The following is a 26,801-nucleotide window of genomic DNA, read 5'->3' as shown; positions in this document are numbered from 1 at the left end:
ACTTTAAACCGTTGCTTCTGGCCAAAATACAGCACAAGTCCCTAACCAATAATATAGCTTCGTCCAGTGCAAAAAAAAAACAAATCTGGCTCCTCTTGCCTTCTCACACCAAAGTCCAACGACATATTTTTAAGATCTGTTTTGAACTGTTTTATCCTTATAAATGATGCTTGATCTGTGTATATCAGATTCATACAAACACATCTTTTTCACTGGAGAAAGCAATATTATGGATAGAGAACTATATACAGAACTGGATAGAGATAGCCAGAAACAATGGTTTGAAGTTAAAAACTTCTTAATGACGAATTTGTTTCTTAAAAACACACAGCTTATTCCTTCACAATATTCTGATGGACTTGAGTCGTGTGGATTACTGTGATGTTTTTATCAGTAGTTTTGGACTCTTTTTCAGACGGCATCCATTCACTGGATCCACTAGTGAGCAAGTGATGTAATGGTAAATTTCTCAAAATCAACTTCTTCTATGTTGGCCTGAGGGTGAGTAAATTTTCATTTTTGGGTGATCTATTCTTTTTAGCTAACACTGAGCTCTCCAAGCTAGAAAAATCATCCTTGCTGAGAATAGAACAGACCTCATCATTTCTTCATAATTTCCATCATTCAATGCCCAGCCTAATAATGAAACTATCAGCTAACGCCCTGAATGTTTCAAAATCTTGCTGCAAAACTCAAACAGCACATCACTTTCATCCAACAAACTTGTTGGTTTACAATTCAAGACCAAGAAAAATAACACCAAAGGATGCATTGTTAAAACTTTGGAATAGGGAACAAATATTCACTATTAATGAAGTTTATTAATGAGTTTTCCCTGAAAAAAAAAACTGCTAATTTGCTGCTTATTAATAGTTAGTAAGGTAGTTGTTTAGTTTAGGTATGGTGTAGAATTAAGCGATCTAAAATACAGTCATGCAGAATAAGGTATTAATATGTGATTTATAATAAGCAACTAGTTAATAGTGAGAATTGGTCATTAAAATAAAGTGTTGCCGATGCATCTTTAAATTCCCAGTATGTTCTGTACTAAAGGGTTCTGGACTAAAGGTGAGTTCAGAGCCTTATGTGGGAAGAGTTGGCCAGTCAGTTGCATGGTTGGGTGGAGGACCATCTGGACAGGCTGTGGCCATGGTGTCCCCGTTCCTGACTCCAGCTGGGCCAAATTCAGTACTCAAATAGCTACAAACACCTACACCCTTCCATTGAGGATTCTTACAAGCAAGTGAACACACACATACCAATGCACTTGCCACATACACATTGATCACACAGAACAATGAAACACAATTAAAACACATGCTCCCATTTCACACGCATGAATTCATGTGCCCATGAAGTTCTGTCCCACAGATACAGTATTTGAACACACACTCAACTGCAATGTGCCAATATGTGGGTGTTTTTATAATGAAATGCTTAATGTTAATGCATAATAACAGGATGGGTGTCCAAGACACCGATTAACCCTAATCTTCAATATACTTACAATAATACTTTCCACAGAGAATGCAACTGTGATATGATTGCTAGTCTGACAATTTCAGGTTTTATAGGATGATGTTGTTCCAAATCAAAGTCAATGAGATCCTAATCATGATATTAATCAAATGTGGCAGAAAATCTGGCACATATATAGTTGATTCCGCTACAAAGTCAATTTCAAAACAGAAATAACAAAGCAAGTATATACACTACCATACAAAAGTTTGGGTTTGGTAAGTATTTTTAAAATTTTTCTTAAGTCTCTTACTCTCACCAAGGCTGCATTTATTTGCTTAAAAATACAGTAAATGTAATTTAAAGCTGTATTGGCAAAGCTGAATTTTCAGCAGACATTACTAGAGTTTTGGCTGTTCAAAATCCAAAAATGAAAAAGTTTTTATGTTGTCAACTGCCTTTTAAAATAAACACTTTTGATCTTTGGGAATGTTAGTGGAAACTTTTTTTCTTGTAGCTCCATTAATTATTTATAAATTTACTTCTGAAAAAAAAATACACTTAGTAAATATTAAAAAAATATTACAAAATACATTCCATTGAAATATATAATCAGAGATTTATCCTATCTATCAAACAAATCTGGCTTGACCACTATCCAATGATTGTGATATTAGCTTTTCAAGCTGAGACCAAGCAGCACAGCATGGTTATTCTCCTGCTGCTCTGGTAGACTGAGCCAGTCAATGTTAAAGATGAATCAGAATTCAGTCTTTCTCACAAATGCCTCACGTCACAGCTGCCTCTCTCACTGTGTTGACATTGCGGTGACAAGCCTGCTAACATAAAAGAAACTGCCACCACAGTCATTTAACTGCTCTGTGAGACTTTTAATTAGTTCCCAATTTAGATATCTGCACTTGCAATTAAAGTGAAAATGAATGTAAACCAGATGGCATTGTTGTAAGCAATCAACTGTTCTATTGTGAAACCTTTGATACCTTTGGAATTTATAGAGGCTATTATCAAGTCAGTGGAGCTTGATAAATGTAAAAGATGGGTTGTGCCAAACAAGGCCTTCAGATGAACAACAATAAATAAATAACCAGGAGTGCCATGACACTTCATAACTTTGTTGAGATTATTATGTACCAGCAAGGAAGCAACCTGTGATGTCACTGCCTGATGATAATCTGATTTGGTGCAAACAAGATATGTGTAATAAAATTAGTGTACTTGATCTAAGCCAGCCAAGACAGAAAGATTTTCTGGCCTGTGTGTGTGTGTGTGTCGTGATAAAAAGTTGAGACAAACTGAGAGTCAGACAGAAGCTGTTTCCATCCATCTATTTTTATGCGCATTTTGGATTATTGAATAAAAAAAAAACGCTGAATGGAAACGCCAAGATGAGCATGAATTCTACAAATGCACAAAAAAACTTATATACAGAACTGATTGGACAGTTTTTTTTATCTTACGTTTTATCCTATAACATTTTTTTGCATAAACTATGATGGAAACACATTTACCAAATAAATTCCACAATACGCACTGAAAAAGTTGTGTGACTTTGCGCTATGAGACGGGATAACTTGACTAAGCAGCGGACCAATGTCCCTGTCATCAAAACATTTCTGTATAATTACATGACTGCATTCCCAAAAAGCAGGCATCCACCTTTAAAAGCAAAACATTGGGTTACGTCTGTTCTCTCTAAAGCGCAAGTAGTTTATTACATATGAAAATTATTATAATCAGTGGCTTCTCCTAGTTTCTTTAGATATATATAGGGCCAGTTTATCAGGAAGTGAAGATTTTGTTCTCTTTGATTCGTTTGATGGAAACGGTGTTTTATTCGCAAATGTTTTTGAGTGGGCCAAAATTCCTTCACAGTTGGGAAAGACTCACTATCAGTTAATGCAAAAAATCTATTGCAGTTGTTGCCGCCAAGGGTGGCACAACCAATTAATAGGTTTAGGGGGCAGTTGCTTTTTCACATAGGGCCAGGCAAGTTTAGACAGCATTTTTCCCTTTAAAAAAAGTAATCATTTAAAAACTGCATTTTGTATTTACTTGGGTTATCTTTGTGTAATATTAAAATGTGTTTGATGATCTGAATCATTTAAATTGTGACAAATATGAAAGAAAATAAAAATACTTTTTATACAGCACTGTATGTCTGACACAGAGTCAACAACACCTACAGCACCAGACTCCTATACTCTGCCCACACCTTCACAGTCACAAGAGTTCTGATCGCCTGCACCTGTCACATCCAATCAGCACAGACTATATTAACCGCTCTCCTCAGTTCCTTCCTGGATGCTAATAGACCACTTACCTGCATGTCTTACCTGTCTTACCTTCTTTCGTTCAATATTCATCTGCATCAAACCTCCGGATCTGGCTCACCAACACCAGTTCATCAAATTCTACCTTTTCAGATGTTATTCTAATAACTTTCATCTCATTCAATCTACTTCGCAAGCTTTATCTCCTGAGGAAACATTGTCCTCAAGTTCACCGTTCACTCCATACTGGGAAAAATGCTGGTCCATGGCTACATCCATCATTGTTCCCCCACTGTGACCCTCTGCATTGGATGTCTACACCAGGAAAGGATCTCATTTATGGTGCTGGAGGGTTCTACAGCCGACACCACCGCCAGTGGATATTAGAAAATGCTACCCTTGTGAACTGGAAAACAGGTGATGTGCAACAATGGAGTGAGAACTAAGAGTCCTGACACCTCCAATCCACAAGAGATTTCTCCAGAATACCAGGTGTTCCAGGATGTCTTCAGTAAGCAACTGGCAACCAAACTACCACCACATCGGCCATGGAACTATGCGATTGACCTGCTGCCTGGGGCTTCATTACCATGAGGTAAAGTCTACACGTTGTCCATCCTGGATTAAAGGCCATGGAGGAGTACGTTGTGGAGGCTCTCAAGCAAGAATTCAATCCATCCATCCACTTTCACTGCTGCTTAAAGTTTCTTTTCATTGGAAACCTGCATCGACTACTGTGCTCTCTCTCTCAACTCCCAGATGGTCAAGTTCCAGTACACTCTTCCTCTGGTCCCAGAATCCCTGGAGCAGTTACTGGAAGCATGTATCTTTATAACACAGGCCACTAAAAATATCTCGTCGCACCCTCATTCTTCCAGGGATTTATGAATGAGGTGTTTTGGGAGTTCCTACATCGTTTTGTCAACATCTACATCAGGGGTCTGAACCCTATAACATCAAAAGAGCCATTTTGGCCCCTTTTACACTGAATAAAATTCAAGTGGAGCCACCTATTTGATCTCTTAAATGAAGATAACACAGCATATAGTTTTTTATTCAGTTATGTTACAGGGCAGAAACATAGCAATCATTTTAGAGGTGAGGGGGACAGAAATGTCAAATATTCACATTGTTTTGGATAGGAATAAAACGTATCCAAAACGATGTGACTATCTTGTCTCTTTTAAATTTTAATCAATACACTGGACCTTGAAGACATCTACATGGACACACTTGCCCAAAAAGTGCAGGGGAAGAGTTTAGGTTTTATTAAAAGTCTGGGGAATATGTCCCCCGCATATTCTATGCCAATGCTACAGGGAACCACTCAGGAGGGGTGAAAGAGCATCGGCAAACTGCTGGCCATTAAACTTGCCTTAGAGTGGTGCCATTAACTGGAGGGAGCTAAACATCCTTATGAGGTCATCACTAACCAATGCAATTTTGAGTATTTCCGGGAAGCCTAAAGACTAAACACCCTTCAAGTTTGCTGGGCTCTCTTCTTCACCAGATTCAATTTCACTGTGACTTACTGGCCAGGGAATTTAAAAAGAAAGTGGACACATATCTACCACCCTGACTCAGAGACAACTCCTCTGGAACCCATTCTCCCTCCAGCCATCATTGTCAGCCTGATTGAGTGGTCTATTGATGAAAAGATTGTGGAAGCCACGCTGTCTAAGGGATGAATTTATGTGCCAACTCATCTCCATCTGTCCCTCATGGTCTCAGCTCATACATTACCCAGCTCTGGACACCCAGGGAGCCAGCAAACCCTGTCGGCCAATATGGTCCAGGACATCTCACACTTCGTCTAGGGATGTTCAGTCTGTGCCATATCCAAGGTCCCTCTCCACATACCTGAGGAAAGTTAGTCCCCCTTCCTTAACCTAACAGGCCATGGTCACACATTGGAAATGATTTAATCACAGATTTACTTTCTTCAGATACTCACATGTTTCCTCATCATTGTAGAGCGCTTCTCCAAAGCTTGCAAGTTGATTCCTTTAAAGGACGACCTACTGCCTTTAAAACTGCTGAAACCCTCTTCCAGCAAGTCTTTTGTCATTTTGGGATCCCCGAACACATTGTGTCTGACAATGGACCTCAATTAATCTCCGGAGCAGCTTAACAATGGGATATCATCCACAGTCTAATTGCCAGACTGAGCGGAAGAAACAATAAATAAGGAGATACCTGCAGTCAAATTGTCATGAACATCAAGACAGCCGGAGCTGTTACCTACCATGGACCGAGTATGCACAGAACTCCCTGCATCAAGCCACCACTGGGTTAACATCCTTCCAGTGTATACTCGGCTACCAACTCCCCCTGTTTCAAGCTGTGGTTCCTGGAGAGCGAGAGGGTTTGGGATTTAGTTTACATCCAGCTGCAGAGGGCAGTTCGGAGACAAAAGAGCTCTGAACCAGGGACATCTGTTTTTGACTGCCCTGTTGCATGCTAAGTTCCCGCTATGTCGTCCATTATCAATCTAGAGGCAAATTAACTAAGTCACATTCAGTCTAAATCTTGCTCCTCACTACAGAATTTTACTTTCTCTTCATGTAACCCTGTTGAAACCATATACTGATCCTCTGCTTCCTTCTTCTCAAGGGTCTGGTGCTTAAATGTGCCTGATGATGAAGGATCGTTTGGAGAAGAACATCTACAGAGTCAACACCATCCTAGACTCCCGATGATGGGGTTGTCACCTAGAGTACCTTGTAGACTGGGAGGGGTTCGGCCCAGAATAAGGATCTTTGGTTGCCTGTGATGACATACTAGACCCATCTCTGCTACTTGAATTCCCAATCATCCAGCACCAAGAGGCAAAGGCATCCTCCTGTCGTCGTCTGGCATGGACATCAGGAGCTGCCCATGGAATAGGGGGGGGGGGTAGTGTCACAGAGTCAACAACATCCACAGCACCAGACCCCTTCACTCTGCCTACTCGTTCACATTCACAAGAGTTCTTTGCCTGCATTTGTCAGACTATATTAACCACTCACCTCAGTTCACTGTTGTCTGGTCTTGTTGTTCCTTCCTAAATGCTATCCGACCATTTACCTGCATGGACTTACCTTCTTTCTTTTCTTTTTTGTTTTAAATATATTCTTTTGCATTCAACCTCTGGATCCGGCTCACCAACACCAGTATATCCAGACCTAGAAAGATAAGACTGTTATTTACTGCAATATGTCTGCATTGCTCTGTTGAACAATCACTCACCTGCTATCCATGTGTATGTGTCAAAACCTCCAATAAACATGCTGTTTGTTGCATTCTTCTGTTTAATGACAATGTCATTGTCATGCAAGGTTCAATCCCAATACAGATTCACATCCCCAAGACATATCATCTTCATGTTTTTAAAGACAATTAAAGTAGTTATCTATTTTCCCAAAGTAACGAACTCCGCTAAGTAGGCCAATTCAGCACTCAGTTACCCACAGTCTTATTTCAGGATTATTTTGGTACTATTATAATGTTTAATAATATTGTAATTTCAATTAAATTTTTTTGTTTTCCATTTTAGTTCTAGTAATTTTATGCTTTTGCCTTTTTTATATTTCTATTTAGCTTTTTTTTTTAATAATCTTTATTATTATCATTATTATAGTTATAGTTATAGTTATAGTTATTATTATAGTATTTTTAGATAACTTAAACTTATTTATTTCAGTTAGTTGCAAGTTTAGGAACAGTTTTAATTTCATTTGTTTTTTTAAGTTTAGATTTTTTTATGTAATATAGTGTTTTTATTTTATTTTAGCTTTATTTCAGTTACAGAAAACTATTTTTAATAGCTTTAGTTTTATGGGGTTTTTTTTTTGTTAACAATACAACAAGAAAATTATTTGTCAAGAAAATAATTCATGAATCTGAATGCAGCAAACAATAATGCTATATGTCAAGATGCAACAACTGACTCTTTATATGTAGCTTCCATTGTAGGTTAAAGTAGGGACTGACATACAATTCAAAAAATATTATTGCAATTATTTGTCATCAGTGTACCATAGCACTGCCACAGTATTTTGTAGCACATTGACAACACAGTCCCTCTCTCCAGGGATAAACCTAAAATGACCTGCTGTTTCACATTATCAAGAGAGCTTCTTAAACTCTGGTAGTTAAATATTTAGTCTGTTTGGTGAAGTTAGTTCTGGGACAGAGACAACTAAGTAGAGCGCTGATAAGCGTAGGTGTAACCGTGATTATCATCCAACATCGCATGATGGAGAAGGCGTACAAAGCTAGCAGGGGGTGAACTTTATAGACATCTGATTTCATGTTTTTCTGATTTCAAGGCACAGTGTTACACCCACAATAACTCTGAAAAATTAAAGCAAAGTCATACAGAGTTTTAGTGTACACATATCTGCAACCACAATCTTTCACAAACCAGAGGAAAAAGTAAAGGTCTCTGCTCTTTCAACCACTAGGCAGCGAAAGTCTAGGTTAGTTTTTATCTTTATCACATATAGAAAATGGAGAGACGGGCAATAGTCAAATCAATGGAAAATATAATTGAACCAATATTCCAATTTCAGCAAGTTTTTGAGGGCAGGGAGATAATCTAAGACAGGGTCACGGATGTAATCACTATTACAGGCTGAGAAAAACCAACAGAGGAAGGGAAGCAGAGAATAGAACACTATCAGGATCTCCAAGGACCAGTAGTGGACTTAGGCACCATGCAAGGGCCCTGTGCGCCCCTGCCAATGATTCGACCAAATTATTCTAGCTTTAGGAAAAAAAAAACCTGGTCTTATTGCCCAGGGCTCTGCTCCTGATCAATAGTGAGGATGTGGGTAATAAGAAGTGATCCATTCTGGTACTGAGCACAGGCAGGGGTAAAGTGGATCTTGACTAGCCAAGCTCTACCATGATGAAAGAGGGCAAATGGCTGGCGTCCACACATCAAAAATGCATGTGATGAATCCATGCATGAAGACAATTACAGAAGCCTGGGTTATTGCAAGAGGAATATGGCTATGGGCAAGAAAGCACATTATACACACACACAGAGTCTCTTGTAATACAGCCCTATCTAAATGATTTTTAGAAGCAGTCTGCTGTTACCTTCACATCTATTTCTTTGTTTAATAAGTTTACACATTCTGCATTTCAGCATACACTGTATATACTGTGTGTGTGTGTGTGTGTGTGTGTGTGTGTGTGTGTGTGTGTGTGTCTCTCTCTCTCTCTCTCTCTCTCTCTCTCTCTCTATATATATATATATATATATATATATATATATATATATATATATATTCGATACATTAACCAATGGTAGCATATCATTGTTGGGGTTATTTAACAGTTAAAACCCAAGGACCAGATATGTTGTCGCAATGAAGACCAGGAGTCAGAGATGAGTTCAATTAATAATAATAATTTTACTTGAAGAAAATAGTTTGCAGTTTCATCAGCAGAAGTCAGCTTCAACACTCTTGCAGGAGTTCGCAGGCCGCCCCCGTACAATACAAAATCAGTCATAGTTATACTCCAGACAGGAGAATTAACTACGTCAAAGCTCTGGTCAGCAGCAATATGATTGGTTCCAAAACCTAGATAAACTTAGACAATCTTCACATATGGACATATACATCTTCAGCATATCTCCAGTGATTGTAGCAGGCGTCAGCACGGGTGAAGAAGACACCTCATCTTAGGTCTAAAATCCAGCGATGTCAGCTGCATCTCTTATGGGCACACACACACACACACACACACACAAAAACACAACCCTTATCTGCTATTTCCAAGGTTCTCTAGTACTGGCAAGTCTTCTTATCACTATGGTTGGTTACACACACATAGCAGGCTGACATTAATCTTGAAGAATAGAAATACAGGATAAAACAGAGTTCTTAATATCTAGTATACATTTAGACATGTCATAGTACTGCATGTCTCCCTCGTAGCACATAGAGGAGAGGCCTCCTCCGGTCCCTTTTGGCTGACCTTGTGACCCTAGGAAAGAGAATACACTCACACATGTTCGCGACATGTAAAACCTAAGACTTCTAAGAACACTTCTAAGAAGAGAAAATATGTTTCTGAGTAGGCATGCATCAATCTATGGTATATAGATGGCTTCTTCATTTAGTCACATCATACAACAATCTTGGAGGTTAAATATTGATCAAACACTTGATTAATAATTACACAATATTAATGAGATAATATATATATTGAAGAAAGGATATAATCAGCGGCATAATCTCCATCCTCTCCTTCATCATATACAGTACAGACCAAAAGTTTGGACACACCTTCTCATTCAAAGAGTTTTCTTTATTTTCATGAATATGAAAATTGTAGAGTCACACTGAAAGCATCAAGGGCTATTTGACCAAGAAGGAGAGTGATGGGGTGCTGCGCCAGATGACCTGGCCTCCACAGTCACCGGACCTGAACCCAATCGAGATGGTTTAGGGGTGAGCTGGACCGCAGACAGAAGGCAAAAGGGCCAACAACTGCTAAGCATCTCTCGGGGAACTCCTTCAAGACTGTTGGAAGAACATTTCAGGTGACTACCTCTTGAAGCTCATCAAGAGAATGCCAAGAGTGTGCAAAGCAGTAATCAAAGCAAAAGGTGGCTACTTTGAAGAACCTAAAATATGATATATTTTCAGTTGTTTCACACTTTTTTGTTATGTATATATGTATATATGTTATGTTAATTCATAGTTTTGATGCCTTCAGTGTGAATCTACAATTTTCATAGTCATGAAAATAAAGAAAACTCTTTGAATGAGAAGTTGTGTCCAAACTTTTGGTCTGTACTTTATATATATATATACATACATACTAAAAAATCAAGTGCAGTGTCTAATACATAAAAACCACCTGGGAGATACAGTATATAAGTACCATAGCTAAACAGTACAAAATATATATATATTAACTATTATTTTTCTTTATTGTATTTTTTTATGTTTATGTTTAATAATGGATAATTTGAATTGAATTATTTGAATTGTTCACTTGTATGTATCTTTGTATTATGATAGGGCACTATTGAGCTAAGTGTAAAGCACTTTGAGTGCTTAGAAAAGCACAATATAAATGTAAGGAATTATTATTATTATTATTATTATTATTATTATTAAGTGGGAGTCCTAACTTACAAGAAGCCAATAATATGACAATAATAATGTTTATGTCTATATTCGCCCTAACCATTAATTGCCAAAAAGTCAACTTTATAATATGAAGTGTACATTTGTATTTCAGTCTGTGACGAGTGGGGCGGGGCCGAGGGATGTGGGAACACGAGTGAGGCCGGTGGAGTGATTGGGAAATCAGCGACACCTGCGACCCACCACCGGTCTCGAGTCCCACATAGGAGATGGAAGGATATAAAACTGGAGCGACGACAGTGAAGGACGAGAGAGGACCAGGCCTGGGCTTTTAGTTGTGTTTTGGTTTTTATTTGAGCGCACCAGTCGTCTGTGAGGGGCTGGTGCGCTGTTTTGTGTTTATTTTTTATAATTAAAATGTTATTTGATTGTCTGCCGATTCCCGCCTCCTTCTTCCGGATGAATATGTAGGTTTAAATCATTACAGTGGTGCCGAAGCCCGGGAGAAGGAGGGACGCGCTACTGAAGATCCCTCGCCGCTGTGGTGAATCCGCGGTGCCATCGAGCAGGCGAGGGAGTGTGCCACCATGGACGCTCGAGGCGGTGGGCTGGAGTGAGTTGCCGGGGATGGGCGAGCTCGCTGCCAGCCGCCCGCGATGTGGAGGGACGGCTGCCATCCGTGAGGGAGCGGAGGAGTCGGCGCCATTCGCCAGGGGGCCGGAGCCTGCTGCCTCCGTGAAGGAATCCGGAGGAGCAGGGAACGGGGTACTCCTGCCGGCTGCCCAAAACCGGAGGAGCAGTCGCCGTCCACCGGGCAGCGGAGGAGTGTCGTGCCGTCCGCAGAGGGCCGTCCAGTGCCACCGCCAGGCACCGTGGAGGAGATCACCCAGCCGGTGGAGGGTTGAGCAGCAGTGCGGCTGGGAACCGGAATTTTTTTTTTCCTCTCTCCCCTCTCTCGTCTCTGTCGCTCCTCCTTCCATCTCCTTTTCTCTCGCCTCGTCTGTCCTACCCCCAGGTTCCCGCAGGTCCCCGTGAACGGGGGGGGGAGTAGAGTGCAGTCTCGAGGGTCGAGAGGATGTGGGAACACGAGTGAGGCCGGTGGAGTGATTGGGAAATCAGCGACACCTGTGACCCACCACCAGTCTCGAGTCCCACATAGGAGATGGAAGGATATAAAACTGGAGCGACGACATTGAAGGACGAGAGAGGACCAAGCCTGGGCTTTTAGTTGTATTTTGGTTTTTATTTGAGCACACCAGTCGTCCGTGAGGGGCTGGTGCGCTGTTTTGTGTTTATTTTGTATTATTAAAATGTTATTTGATTGTCCGCCGGAGCCCGCCTCCTTCTTCCGGATGAATATGAAGGTTTAAATCATTACACAGTCCTTTTTCACAACAAATCCATGTGAAATCCCTGTCGGCTACGCAGCTTACCTGGCAATTTTTAATATTGTAAGTATTTACTGTAGTTCTGCCATAGTGACTAACCAATTCAATCCCATTATTCTGGACACAGATTCTGCTGACGACTGTGCAGATAACACACTCTAAACAATCTCTCTATCTCCTCAGTTAATTACTCTTTACCACTGCAATCAGCACAGGAGTGTCAGCTTGTTGAGATACAGAAAGAGAGCAGACAGATCTGTTTTCATGCAGATGAGCGGAAATGTACAGACATGGGTGGGAGAAACACACAGAACATGTCCAGTACATAACCAAGACAACTAATTTACTAGATCTATAAATATTTTTTTTAATGAGATATGGGAGCTACAAGGGTTCTATGTTAAATTAATACAACTCATTAGAGTCTCACATGATCCCATAATCCTGCCTGGAGAAAACATGTATTTGCAGGTCACAATATAGACTGTGTCAGAGTGCAAGAAAGCAAAGGCTTTGCTGCTTTCACGTCAGCTCTATTATATCATTACTGTACATTTCACCAAATAATCCCTAGTGACAAGGTATTCTTGTGGCTACAGCAAATGACTGCCATGGTCAAAAGGGTCCTTTTCCAAAATGGATTTCTAAACATTCAATGGTTACTCTACTTTTTTACTATCAGAAAAAAGAAACCTTCGGAAAGGAAGCTAAACCTCAGGTGGGCACTGACATTGCAATAATTCGACAGTCGTGAGTGATACACTGCATTTATAAATTCATGTTTATCAAAAGTGTTTTGCAGCCACCAATAAAATATCTGGCTGTATAACAGTATAGTCTGGCATTACTAGAATAAAAGGCTCCACGATAAGGTAATTACTGTCCTATATATAACTACAATGCGATAAGAAAACCTAAAACTACTTCATAGCTGTACAATTTAAATCATGGAACATGAAACATGAATCAACACGAATCAACCAATCAGAATTAAGAATTCAACAAAGGCCTGGGAAGAACAGCTGATGGGCATGAGAGTGTTTAAAAGCTCTGTGTGTTCATGGTCTCCATGACAACTACCTCAGGTCACAGAAAGGGTGCTGAGGTGATTTCTGTCAAACCAGTGGCTTAAACGCACAGACCCTCACCAATGCACAGCCACACTGCGGAAATCAAACGCACCACAAAACACACACATAATAGTCGCAAAGGGATTCATCTAAGCACGACATAAATGTGTGCATGGTATTTATTTTCGGAGCTTTCAAAGCTGCAATTTCAGAAAACGCAGATAGCACAACGAGGTTTGATGAGAGTAAATGAGTAGCAACAGCTGTTCTCACTGCACCAGCCTACCAATGTCTGCTCATTTAAGCGTCATCTAAAGAAAAGCCTGTGAAAATGCTTTTGTAGTTGTTTAGCCATTTCTGTGTTGACTTTTGGTAATACGGAGAGTGTCTCTGTCATGAATGCGTTCCAGTAAGGGCACCATTTGTTAAAGTGCATGTGTACGTGTACAAAACCGCTGCTGATTTGTCTTTAGTTTGTATTCACTTAACAGCAATCAACCAGAGAGCGCACATCCCGGTCAAGTCAGCTTGCTGCTCCTCTTGTATTTGCAATTCATGCCAATTACATCAGATTGGGCTTTCATTATCAAAGCCAGGAAGACAAATCTCATTCAACAGAATAATGTTTCCTACATCAGGACGCCCACACCAAATCGCATATCCTGGGCGCATGGATGAAATCCAATTTGTTCCAGTTTATGTCATCATTGCAGGGTAAAATGCATTTGTTAATCAATATGTACTGTTGAAAATACGATGAGAATGAGTGAAAGAAAGAGTAAAGAGGAAAGAGCGAAAAACTGTAGGCCAGCAGTGGGCTCTTTTGATGAGATTCCCAGGGTCAGACCTCCCACCTAGTGTGGCATCGGTGTGGCACTCAGGTCATGACTGACATGGAGTTGAAGAAGGTTCCTGCTGTGTTCTGTGAGGTGGATGCATCATTCTATAACTGTGCCCTCACCAGGGGACACCATTAATGAATTTGATCTTACTGTACACCATGTGCATATGAGGAGACTAGCATCAAGCTACTGCTTTGTGTTCACTGTTAAGCTTTCTGAAGTTCTGACATCTGTCTAGTTGAATTTGAATTGAATTAAAAATAAATAAATTATATATATATATATATATATATATATATGTATATATATATATATATATATTTTTTTTTTTTTCAAGATGTAGATGAGTTTGTCCAGTCCATTAATTAGCATTAATTAACTTAATAATTTTGTGAAGCAAACAACATGTTTGTTATAATAATAATAATCATCATCATCATCATCATTATCAAGCCTTTTTCAACTACAAAGCATAGCATCTAGCTAATATAGAGGTCCTCTATCCATAATATTGCTTTCGCCAGTGAAAAAAAGGGTCTCTTCTGAATCAGGAGAGAAATATGCACAAATCAAGCACCATTTACAAGCAAAAACGTGAGAGAACAACAGGGGATGAACTTATTCACTGGAGAAAATATTATTATGGATTACTGACTATTTTGGTTATAAGCACGCAGCTTTTTTACTTCACAAATTGTAAATTGAGATTGTGGATTATTATGATGTTGCTGTTTGAATTCTGATGGCACCCATTCACTGCAGATGATCCATTTGTTAAGCACATGATACAATGTTACATTTCTTTTCATTCAATTTTAACATATGTTATTTTTATTGAATAATTAAAATGCGAATTGGCTTTTTTTTATTAATTACAAATTAATGTTAAATTAACACCCCTAATAATTATATATAATTAACTTCATAAGCAACAGTTGCACAAGAGTTGCTAAAGTACCATTAGAGTGAGTTGAGGGCCCAAAATTAATAAGTTTTTGATTTCCACTGATTGACTGATCTGTGTTTCCAGCATCGGTTTTAATTGTCTGTTAGGCTCTTGGCATCCACAGCCAGTATCTTGAAATGCCCTCAGGAAATAGTCGATAGATTGGATTAAACTCCTACTACCCAGGAGACAGCCAATGCACTGATACTGAATGCTTTTATACACACACACACACACACGCAGCTGTTTAATACAGACTCTGCCTATCAACAAGATTTACTTTAAAAAGCAGGATGGGGCTTGGAAGTCCCAGTGGAAAAACTGAAATAATGACTTGCTGTGAAAAATAAAAGACTTAAGCACCCTGCATAAAATAGCAGAGAGAATGACAGAGAGAAAGAAAGAGACAAATATGGCAGCGTTTGTAACCACAGGACTGGGGTGCCGCTGGGTTTGATTTGAGGTAAGACTTGGTCGGCGTGTCCACCGTTGCTATGGTTACTAAAATATTACCATTCCCACACAGTAAGCAGGATTCACAAGGCTAATAGAAAGATAATCAAAATGGCACACACTCAAATGAGCCCGTTTGGCTCCAATGTGAACGCAGACATTGGAAAAATTTTGAATAGCAGACTCCTACACTGACACCTCCTCCGGATCCAGTGCTTTTGTTTTCTGACCAAAATCTGTAGAAGCCTTTATGAAATTCTGTATAAAGGTGTTTCCCATTCTTATCCCAATTGTCATACAGCTGAACTGTGTATTAATTTTCACAAATCCATAGAACACAGTGGGGTCTAAAAAGATGTCATTTTTTAATGTTTCGGGGCAAGAGTCCTATTGTAGGTTCTTACATATTTCTCCATTTTATTTAATTATTTACTTACATATATAATTTTTAAAGTATAAGTTAAATACTCCATCCCAGTTTTTCAATGTCATTTTAGACTTCTGGACCCTGTATAGAAGTTTTTGTTATTGTTCTGTGCAAAATATGTGGAATGTGGGACATGTTAAATCATAAGCTGTCTACCCCCAAAAAGTATTTATTTAAATGTAAACATTTAATTGATAGTTTTTTGGTATTTCATGGATGATGTCAGGTGTGAGTCAAACGAGCGCAGAAAAGCTACAGCAGCCAAATGAACTTCAGTAAAACAACAGTGAACTGCGGTCTGATGAGATGTTGTTCACACTATATGTCAGTGAAACACAACTTTCCTGTCTAATCAGCCATTTTACTGTGCTCACAGCGCACACGTCAACAGTAAGCAAATATGTGGTGCACGTTCTGTATCACGTCATCATAAATAACCTGCACAAGAAACTATGAGCATACGTACCTAGCTCTGTCGTCAGCTAAGTCATGAAATTACCAAAAATGTGATTAAAGCTGCAAACTGTGCACGTATACGCAGCACACAAGAATGTCTCTCAAATGCATGACCTGCACTAAAATATAAAACATATGCAATTCGAGATCACAATATAAGGCACGAGCAGATATGTATTTTTTTATTTGTAATTTAATGCACAAATAAATGGGAGCACAGTGCACTTATACTAGAAATTATGAGAAAATTAAACTAAAATAACTCATTGTACATTCAATAAATTAGAATGTCGTGGAAAAGTTCATTTATTTCAGTAATTCAACTCAAATTGTGAAACTCGTGTATTAAATAAATTCAGTGCACACAGACTGAAGTAGTTTAAGTCTTTAGTTCTTTTAATTGTGATGATTTTGGCTCACATTTAATCTAAACAAATTTGAATATGGTGACATGCCAATCAGCTAATCAACTCAAAACACCTGCAAAGGTTTCCTGAGCCTTCAAAATTGTCTCTCAATTTGGTTCACTGGGCTACACAATCATGGGGAAGACTGCTGATCTGACAGTTGTCCAGAAGACAATCATTGACACCCTTCACAAGGAGGGTAAGCCACAAACATTCATTGCCAAAGAAGCTGGCTGTTCACAGAGTGCTGTATCCAAGCATGATAACAGAAAGTTGAGTGGAAAAAGTATGGAAGAAAAAGATGCACAACCAACCGAGAGAACAGCAGCCTTATGAGGATTGTCATGCAAAATTGATTCAAGAATTTGAGAATGGACAGAGGCTGGGGTCAAGGCATCAAGATCCACCATACACAGACGTGTCAAGGAATTTGCTGAACCACAGACACCATCAGAGGCGTCTTACCTGGGCTAAGGAGAAGAAGAACTGGACTGTTGCCCAGTGGTCCAAACCTCTTTTCAGATGAGAGCAAGTTTTGTATTTCATTTGGAAACCAAGGTCCTAGAGTCTGGAGGAAGGGTGGAGAAGCTCATAGCCCAAGTTACTTGAAGTCCAGTGTTAAGTTTCCACAGTCTGTGATAATTTGGGGTGCAATGTCATCTGCTGGTGTTGATCCATTGTGTTTTTTGAAAACCAAAGTTGCTGCACCAGTTTACCAATACATTTTGGAGCACTTCATGCATCCTTCTGCTGACCAACTTTTTGAAGATGCTAATTTCATTTTCCAGCAGGATTTGGCACCTGCCCACAATGAACCAAAAGTTGGTTAAATGGCCATGGTGTTGGTGTGCTTGATTGACCAGTAAACTCACCAGACCTGAATCCCATTGAGAATCTATGGGCTATTGTCAAGAGTAAAATAAGAAACAAGAGACCAAAAAATGCAGATGAGCTGAAGGCCACTGTCAAAGAAACCTGGGCTTCCATACCACCTCACCAGTGCCACAAACTGATCACCTCCATGCCACACCGAATTGAGGGAGTAATTAAAGCAAAAGGAACCCCTGCCAAGTATTGAGTACATGTACAGTCAATTAACACTTTCCAGAAAGGCCAACCATTCACACAAATTGTTTTTTTTTTTTTGGTCTTATGAAGTATTCTAATTTGTTGAGATTGTTGTGAATTGGTGGGTTTTTGTTAAATGTGAACCAAAATCATTACAATTAAGAGAAACAAAGACTTAAGCTACTTCAGTCTGTGTGCATTGAATTTATTTAATTCATGAATTTCATAATTTGAGTTGAATACTGAAATAAATGAACATTCTAATTTATTGAGATGCACCTGTATATTCCTGGCATTTATGTCTACTGTTGACTTCCAACCTTTCTCAAATTTTCATAACTATCTGCATGTCTCATCCATGAGTATGCAATGCTGGAGAGCAAGCATTTGGGAGTTTTGAGAAGCTGAATGGGCAAGAAAGCTATAGTTAGCCCCTTTATTAAAATATCTCAATTACAGTTAAGTAGAAATTACTGTAATTGTACTCAGATGTGTTTTAGGTACTAAAACAGTCCTGTACATTATAGTCAAACACATATTTGTATTGAAATAATGAAAATTTCTGTGCCACCCCAGACTGGTTGCTGGCCCCTCCCTGGCCACCCCTGTGAAAACATCCTGGCTCCACCACTGTTGTGATGGCAAAGCTGAATTTTCAGCATCATTACTCAAGTCTTCAGTGTCACATGATCATTCAGAAATCTTTCTAATATGCTGATTTGGAGTTCAAAATACATGTCTAATTATTATCAACACTGAAAACAGTTGTGCCGATTCAGATTTTTAAGGAAACTGTGATGCATCTTTTTTCAGGATTATTTGATGAACAGAAAGTTAAAAATAGCCCCAAACATTTCAATGGCTGTGTAAGTGTGTAAGTCTCTTTCTTCTCATCTTTCCCTCCATTTTGTATTTTTTATTTTATTAATTAAGGTGCATACCTTTTGGAATGGTCTTAAAATACTGCCTCCATGGGCAACTCACTGGGTTTTGGAGCAGAGCTTATGATTTTGAAAAGATCTATACTGTGTAGACAGAGTGTGACTTCTTTAAGCATAATTTGCAAACTCACACCTCCTTAGTAAAGGCACTGTCACATTTCCTCAGCCTGCTGCAGGAAGCCTGACAGATGTTTTTCTGGTCCTTGCAGATGCTTTCTAAACCCGTTTTAAGCTTTTGAGATAACACATAATTACTCTTTCTTTCAAGCCAACTCTTGCAGAGCTCTTTGGGTTTAGTCATCTTCCTCCAAAAAAAGAAAAGCATGGCAAAAATCTGATTACTGAGCCAAAACTGGACTCAGATAATCACATATATCTCTACATTTTCCATGTCTTGTAGAAGACACAAGTGCTTCTCTCACACTGAACAGACTTGCATAAATGTCCCCTCCTTACCTGACAAGCATTATACAGCAGCTGGTGCTCGAACTTCTTAATGCCAAGAATCTGTTGGAACATCTCATACAGCTGGTCCTTGCTGAGAATGAGCTCAGAGGCAGCGCTGGCTGTCATGCGCTGCTGGTGTTTGCGTGGGTCTTCCTCTCCCCTGTAGATGGTATCGAACTTGGCGATCCACGAGCTCAGGACCGTCTCCTTGCTCAAACCATCAATCTCTGGCAGGCTGCGAACACGTTTCTCGATGTGCTTCTTGAAGACCTCACGGGAGTCACTGGCGGAGCAACCACCACTTTGGACCATACGAGACACACGGTCGCTTTTAAGGAACACCTATGATCAAAGAAAATTTTTGTTGCAGTAACAAATGTGTGCTTGGTAAGATTGTATTCATTTCATACAGTTGTTTTATACATATATTAGTGATGTAACGGTAAACGTATTCGTATCTAAAAAAAAATGTGATATTGGTCTTACGTTACGCATGTGTATTGAACAAACATTGTTTTAAACGGCATGAGAGGAACTTTATTGGAAACTTCCGGTTTAATAAATTGTAACTTTGATAATAAAACAAAGTCTCATCTTTCAAATTATGTACATTTTATCCAAGCAATTCAAACAATAAATGCCGTTTTGATGGATTGCTATATAAACGCCTCAGTTCAAAAAAAGGAGAAATATATATATATATTTATTTCAGGCAAGTCAGCGTCCACAGCTCATTAGTGCACTATAAATGAAGAACATTTCGAGAAATATTACTCATTACATTTTACTTTACCTGTTAGTGATGTCTAAATTAATGTATGTTTAAATAAATCAGTTACAAGAGCCACTGTGTAAATATTTCAACAACAAACAGAATTTTTTTATATTTATATATATATATATACATACATATATATATATATATATATATATATATATATATATATATATATATATATATATATATATATATATATATATATATGTTGAATTGAATTGAATTAATCTTTATTTCGAACAATTCATAAAAAAATAAAAAATAAAAATGACAGCAATTCATAAGAAATATCCATATAAATAAACAAACATGTATAACATAATAATATAATAATCAACCTGTTCGAAAAGGGATAGTTAGAAGCCCTAGGCTTATCAAAAACTACCCCCAGTAACTACCCAAACCAATTCACAATCTAACAAGAAAAATTAACATAACATTTTAAATAATACAACAACAAAAAAAATACTAAATTAAATAAAGCGTTATCTTAATATTAAGATGAAGAAAAAAGCATATACAAAAACCATTATCAAGCATTCTTTCACACCATAATGAATTATCATTCACCCTCTCCATTTCTATACTTATCAAGCATAAAACTTTTGTACCTTTTTCTAAATTGCAACATATTAACACTTTGTTTGATTGAACTGCTCAGACCATTCCACAGAAGCACAGAAGCATGTATGTATGTATATATATATATTATTATGAATAGAAAGTTCTAAACGGAATTTATCTGAAACAGGATTTTTTGGTAAAATTATAAATGTCTTTACTCAATAAAATGGTTATTTTGGCTAGGATAATTGTTAAATTATGAATTAATTTTACTTTTTCCATTTACTGACCAACAAACATTTGAGCATTATAATACACTTTATACCCTTGTAATTGTTTATAAGTATACACATTCCAAGTAGGATTTCAAATGTTTCAGTAAACAGAAAGCTAAAGAGATGTTCGCGAATAAAAATTAGACGCTGAAAAACAGATTATATTATATTATATTATATTATATTATATTATATTATATTATATTATATTATATTATATTATATTATATTATATTATATTATATTATATTATATTATATTATATTATATTATATTATATTATATTATATTATATTATATTATATCAGAGGAAGAGATGAGCTCAGAGAATCAAGGCCAAGGCTGCTTCTATCAATTCCAAGCAATTTTTCTGGTTTAAAAAACATTGGCCACAGGTCAGCGCAACCCTGTTAAATGGCTATCAAGACACTTGAAAAATACTTTGTCCTATTAGACAAGATTTTCCCTGTGTCATAAAGTGCACAGTAGAGTCCTGATTCATAACCTGACAAAAATCGGTGCAAATCTGGCAGTGCACAATCTGTCTGACAATCTGCAGTAGGGTTTAAGGTTATATTTATTTAAGAATCTGTTCTTTCACTCTTTTTTATTTTCTGTATTTTCCCACAATTCACCTCTCATATTTTTATCTCGGCCTACTGTATCTCTCTCCAGTTGATACGATTCCCTTAACATGCCTGGATAAGCAGGGGAGATGAGTTGACAGAGAGGGAACATCCAGCACATATTCAATAAGAGTATCAGATTTTAATTGAATTGAAAACCTGACTTTAGCTTTGACTGAATACAAAGGCATTTCGCCTATTAGTTTCACCTCATTAAATTACTGTACCACCCCTTCTGAGAACAATCTCCTTTTCACCCAAAACTCAAGCCTGTGTAGCAGTGTAGATGCTGTGTAGATTCACAAAATCCTTTGCAAGGACTTAGTACCTTCAACATGTTGAGCTGAAGTCACTTCAAACATTTAACAGATTGACTGCAACTGTGTCCTTACGTATTTAATACATGCAAAGACATGGATTACTCTGTTCAGTGTTCATCAAATCAGCATAAAACAAACAGCTTAACATTTCTAAACAATCCCCTTTACAATGCATTATATTAATGGGAGAGACAATGTCCCCAAAAGTTAAGTAATGGTACCTAGCTGAGCATTCAAAAGTACTTTTATTTGCAAAAGCATAATGTAGCTTAACCCTTTGGAGTATATTAACGCTTATACGCGGTATGAGGCATTTTCTCCTGATAACCCCGAAAAGAACTTAAATTACACTTTCAGTTTTGATCGTACAGATAAGAGCAATACATCAATCAAATCTGTAAAGGGTCTACTTTCTTGTATAAAGACATAATAACAACAAAACTTTGTGCATTTATAAAATAAAGATAACAAACAAGGTGTGCTGTCTGCAGCCTTTGTCTTCATTTACAAATGCGTCAAATATTAATATACAAATATTAATATACAAATGCGTCAACAAATATTCTGTGATAAAGTAATCCGTATGAAAATAATGCGATGTCCATTTTTCAAGTCTCCCTTCATTATATGTGACCACGCCCCCGCGCTGAATGCTCTATTCAGATTCTAATGTTTCACTGAAGCGCGCGCCTTGAATACGCCCACACAACAGAAAACAACACAGACTTTTTCCAAACTATAATTCCTGACTAAATGTATAATCAAGTGAAACATTATGAAGTTTCAATAACAATATACAATACTATACCATTCAAAAGCTTGATGTAAATAATATAAATGTAACAAATGTAACAAACAATACGGTTCTTTCAATTTATCCCCCAAAAAAACGGAAAAAAAATATTCTCAGCTCTTTTCAATATTATTAATAATAATAATAATAATAATAATAATAATAATAATAATAATAATAATAATAATAATATTTTATTGTAGAAAAAAAGGATTAAAAGGATTTCTGAAGGATTGTGTGACTGGAGCAATGATGAAAAAAAAAATCAGCTTTGATCGTTCCTAATAAACTGTTTAACTGTACTCGCAAGTGAATATTAAATTATGTTGTGGGATAATTAAATATATTCTAAATAAACTACAAATATAAAATCTATACATTTATTTGTCCTCACATTCTTTCTTGTAACTCTTCCCTCTCAGTGGCATAGCTGACTGAAAGAAAGGCTCATTATGCAGCTCATTATGCAGGCCTTTGTCTTCTCAGGTGTAAATCACAATGATATTCATGATAGTTGACGCCTACTCGCATATGACTTTTACAAACAAAAAGTGTCTCAATATGTTGTTTTCTGTGAGTGAGTAAACAAGATGATTTTCATATAATTTAGAAAGAAAAATTCTAGGCTACAAGCTCCAGTTCCAATGGGAACCAATGTTCTGTATGTTTTTTTTTTTTTTTTTGCCTTATTCAAGTGATTTAACATTTTTATTTTTTCACTAACCACGCATAACATTTTTTTTTCTCAAAAACACAATCATGTACATACATGATGCTCACATATTATTATAGCCCAGTTTGTGCTGATATTAGACTTTAGCCATTAGATGTTTATAAGTAACTGAAAAAAGCACAAATGTCAGGGCATGACAAAACTTCTCCGGGCCCCAAAAATACCCTTAGAACTCAGAGGGTTAAAGGTAGACCAATTCATTTCTTCTGTTGTGTTTTGTTAACTCTCATTTAGCTTTAAATAACCAACAAATTGGCTTTGGGATCTATAATGGCACTTATTAGAGTGCAACATCACGAAAAACATTTTTAGTCTGTAATCTCATTTTACATTTCAGCTGGGATTTCTTTATTACGCTATAAATTAATACAGGGGTTACCAAGATAAAATGAGCAGTGATCAGCTGGTCATGATGTCATAATATCAACATGGCAGACCACTCTTGTGTAAAATATGTCCCTGATTTGACTTATTATATCAGAGAGACTTTCATGAACAATACAAAAAAGTACTATATATTTATTTATGTATGAAAGATTACTTTTAAATTATGAAAATCACCTTATATTGCTGCAAATACCAGACTGAATGTACTGGAGAATTCTAGTTTTAGTTCAGTTTCTCTTGTGGATAAGAATTCATCTGTCTGCACCAGCACTTTGTTTCATTAAAATAGGTCCTTGTCCTTTTATATCAAACAGAAAGATATTTAAACAAATAAAGTTAATCTAATATCAACATAAACATCGTATTCATCAAGGATCAGTAAGATTTTTCTTTTTTGAAAGAAATTATGTTTTGCGGTCTATGCCAAGATGAGCTAGTCTGAGATCCATTGCAAGTGCAAGTCCTGACTTTTTGCACTGATAAATAAAAAAGAGCCTAACCTCGTAGTAACTTTGGACAGCATTGATGAAGGCTTCATCGGCTACAATCTGAGTATCTCCACTCAGGAAGGCCTGGAAACGATCTTTAACTGTCTGAAGGTGTTGCTTGCTGATCTGAGAAGAGAAAACATCAAGAAGACCGAAATTTAAATATATTATTGCATTTTCAATTCATGTGACATCAAAAAAATGAAAAATTTCAGATGTTAACATCATCTGTTCTAGCTTGGAGCATCTTCATTCATATGAGGAAATGATGGATGTGGCAATGTAGTTATTTGGTGACCAGGTGCTGGATTCACAAAAAAGGAAAATTTGTCAAGATGAAATTCCAAGAAGTTTGTAAGAATGTTTTTCTTAAGAAGAAAACTGCATAGCGTTATCTGCATGTTTGGCAGTTTTAACTAAACACTTGCTGATCAACATGCTTGCTTATCTTTGTTGATATACAGTAAGAATATTTGGAGGTTGTCGTAATGTTAAGATTCTTCTTGTTTTTTTCTTATTTGAATGTCTTAAGTTTTTATTTTAAGAACAATCATATTTTTGGAATAACAATATATTCTTAACTTTTTAAAGTAAGATAATTAGACAATATGGGAAGTCGTGGCCTAGTGGTTAGAGAGTATGACTCCTAACCCTAGAGTTGTGGGTTCGAGGCAATACCACGACTTAGGTGCCCTTGAGAAAGGCACTGAACCCCCAACTGCTCCCCGGGTGCCACAGCATAAATGGCTGCCCACTGCTCCGGGTGTGTGTTCATGGTGTGTGTGTTCACTTTGGATGGGTTAAATGCAGAGCACGAATTCTGATTATGGGTCACCATACTTGGCTGTATGTCACTTCACTTCACTAACAGTTAAGAATTATATTTTTAAGATTGTTTCGTGAATCCAGCTCCAGAATTACTCTGTAAATGTTCCTTTTGTCTCATTCAGTAGAACCTGAAGTTTTCATTACTTTGACCTGAGATTGGTCTGAATTTCAATTTCAACATTTTCAATGTTATAATCGACTTTTGATGAAGAGGTGAATGTGGCCTTTGAACTTTGAATTCACATAATAGCAACAGACTTTTCCCCACTAAATATTAGACCTCTTGCTAATTTCAAATTGCAAAAACAGATCATATTTCAGCCAAGAGGCCACATAAAACCTTTAGACAACTGAAAATGAGAGACACTGTCCATCTTGAAACACTTCTCATCCATCTGGATAGAGACTCGATTCGGAAGAAATATGAAACAAGCATCCAGATTACACTGATTGCCCACAGAGTGCTGCAGACACTAATGAGTTTTGCTCATATGGCTATGAAACAATGCATTTTATGTTTGGAAGCTTGACAACAGTTAAGCCTTGTCTTATTTCCTTAATTATCATTGATGATAATGATAATGATCAGAGCTCTTTTTATGTTCTGCTTAGCCGTTATTCATGTTCCATTTGCAACTCTAAGGTGTTCTGTCAGGATCCTGCCCTGACAACCTTGTTTGTACTGTGTTTGTTCAATGTGTCTTTGTTTATTTTGTGCCTGAACACATGGTTGTGTCTCTTGTGTCTGCCACGTGCTCCTCTTGTCCCTCCTCCTTGTTTTCCCGGTTCACGCCCCCTTGTTTAGTCCTCATTAGTCAGAGTGTTGTCACCTGTTCCTCATGTCGCTGTATGCTTCTTATTGTGCTCTCTTCCCTCTTGTAGTTGCCGGTTCGTTTTTGGCTGCATGTTTGCCTAACGTGTGTTTTGCAGTTTAATGTTTTTCTTGTCAAAATCTAGTTTTTGCTTTTTGGACTTTCCTGTTGAGCCTCCAAGTTGAGTTCTCCAAGAGCTATTTTTTCCCCTAGGTCTTCTCTTTTAGTTCCTTTTGTTAGTTTAAGCTTATTTTCACAGAGTATCCTTCTAGTCTTTTGCTAGATTCAAGTCTCTAGTTTAGTTTGTTTCCCTCAGCATTTACCTGTAAGGGCCTAACCTTTTATTTATTTGTGTTTTCCCCTAGTTTCTTGGTATTTATTTATTTACTTTTTCCCTGTTTTTGGGAAGGAATTTCTTGTTCCCTGTATTGCTTGTGTTGTCTAGTGTGCTGGTTGTTTTGTCCGGTCTTGTGTTGTCTCTATCTGTTGTGTTCTCCCCCTCCAGCCCGGCCTGGCCGTCTGTGGTTCCCTGACAACTGGTTCCCTCACCCTTGCAGCTGTGTCAGTTCTGGCAAGTGATCTTCAAGCTGCAATTCTCTGCTCCTTTGTGTCTCGCCTGGTTATCTACCTTCTGTCTGGTCTTGCCAACTCCCAGCAGCGGTCCTAGCTGCTGCCTCCCTATGCTGGTTCCAGTCGTCACCCTCAGCTATCCAGTCATTGCCCCAGTATCCCCCTCCTGTTGGACTTTCACTGTTGTATGCCCTGCCCTACTGTCCGGACTGTGCAAGCCACTCCCTCCTATTGTGCTCTGTCTATTTTTGTCAAACATCCCTTGTTCATTCTGCATCTGGGTCCTCTCCCTCAGTAACCCTGACATGTTCTTCACGTCACTAATATTTACAACACACAAAT

At 37.8% G+C, this 26,801-nt stretch overlaps 1 protein-coding gene across 9 annotated transcripts in view; it reads right to left on the bottom strand.

The window, feature by feature from the left end:
- Positions 1–26,801, bottom strand: part of cadpsa (Ca2+-dependent activator protein for secretion a) — a 119,458-nt gene that overhangs the window by 75,034 nt on the left and 17,623 nt on the right. For all 9 annotated transcript variants that reach the window (XM_059529391.1, XM_059529393.1, XM_059529394.1 and 6 more), the window contains exons 3-4: positions 24,262–24,375; positions 19,295–19,627 (exon numbers count right to left, since the gene is read on the bottom strand). In XM_059529391.1, coding sequence (XP_059385374.1) covers positions 19,295–19,627; positions 24,262–24,375 — 447 coding nt within the window. The remainder of the gene's footprint in view (positions 1–19,294; positions 19,628–24,261; positions 24,376–26,801) is intronic.

Source organism: Carassius carassius, chromosome 38, assembly GCF_963082965.1.
Source record: "Carassius carassius chromosome 38, fCarCar2.1, whole genome shotgun sequence".
NCBI classification, from domain to species: domain Eukaryota; kingdom Metazoa; phylum Chordata; class Actinopteri; order Cypriniformes; family Cyprinidae; genus Carassius; species Carassius carassius.
Note: the sequence above shows the minus strand (reverse complement) of the source record. Positions and strands in the feature narration are given on the sequence as shown.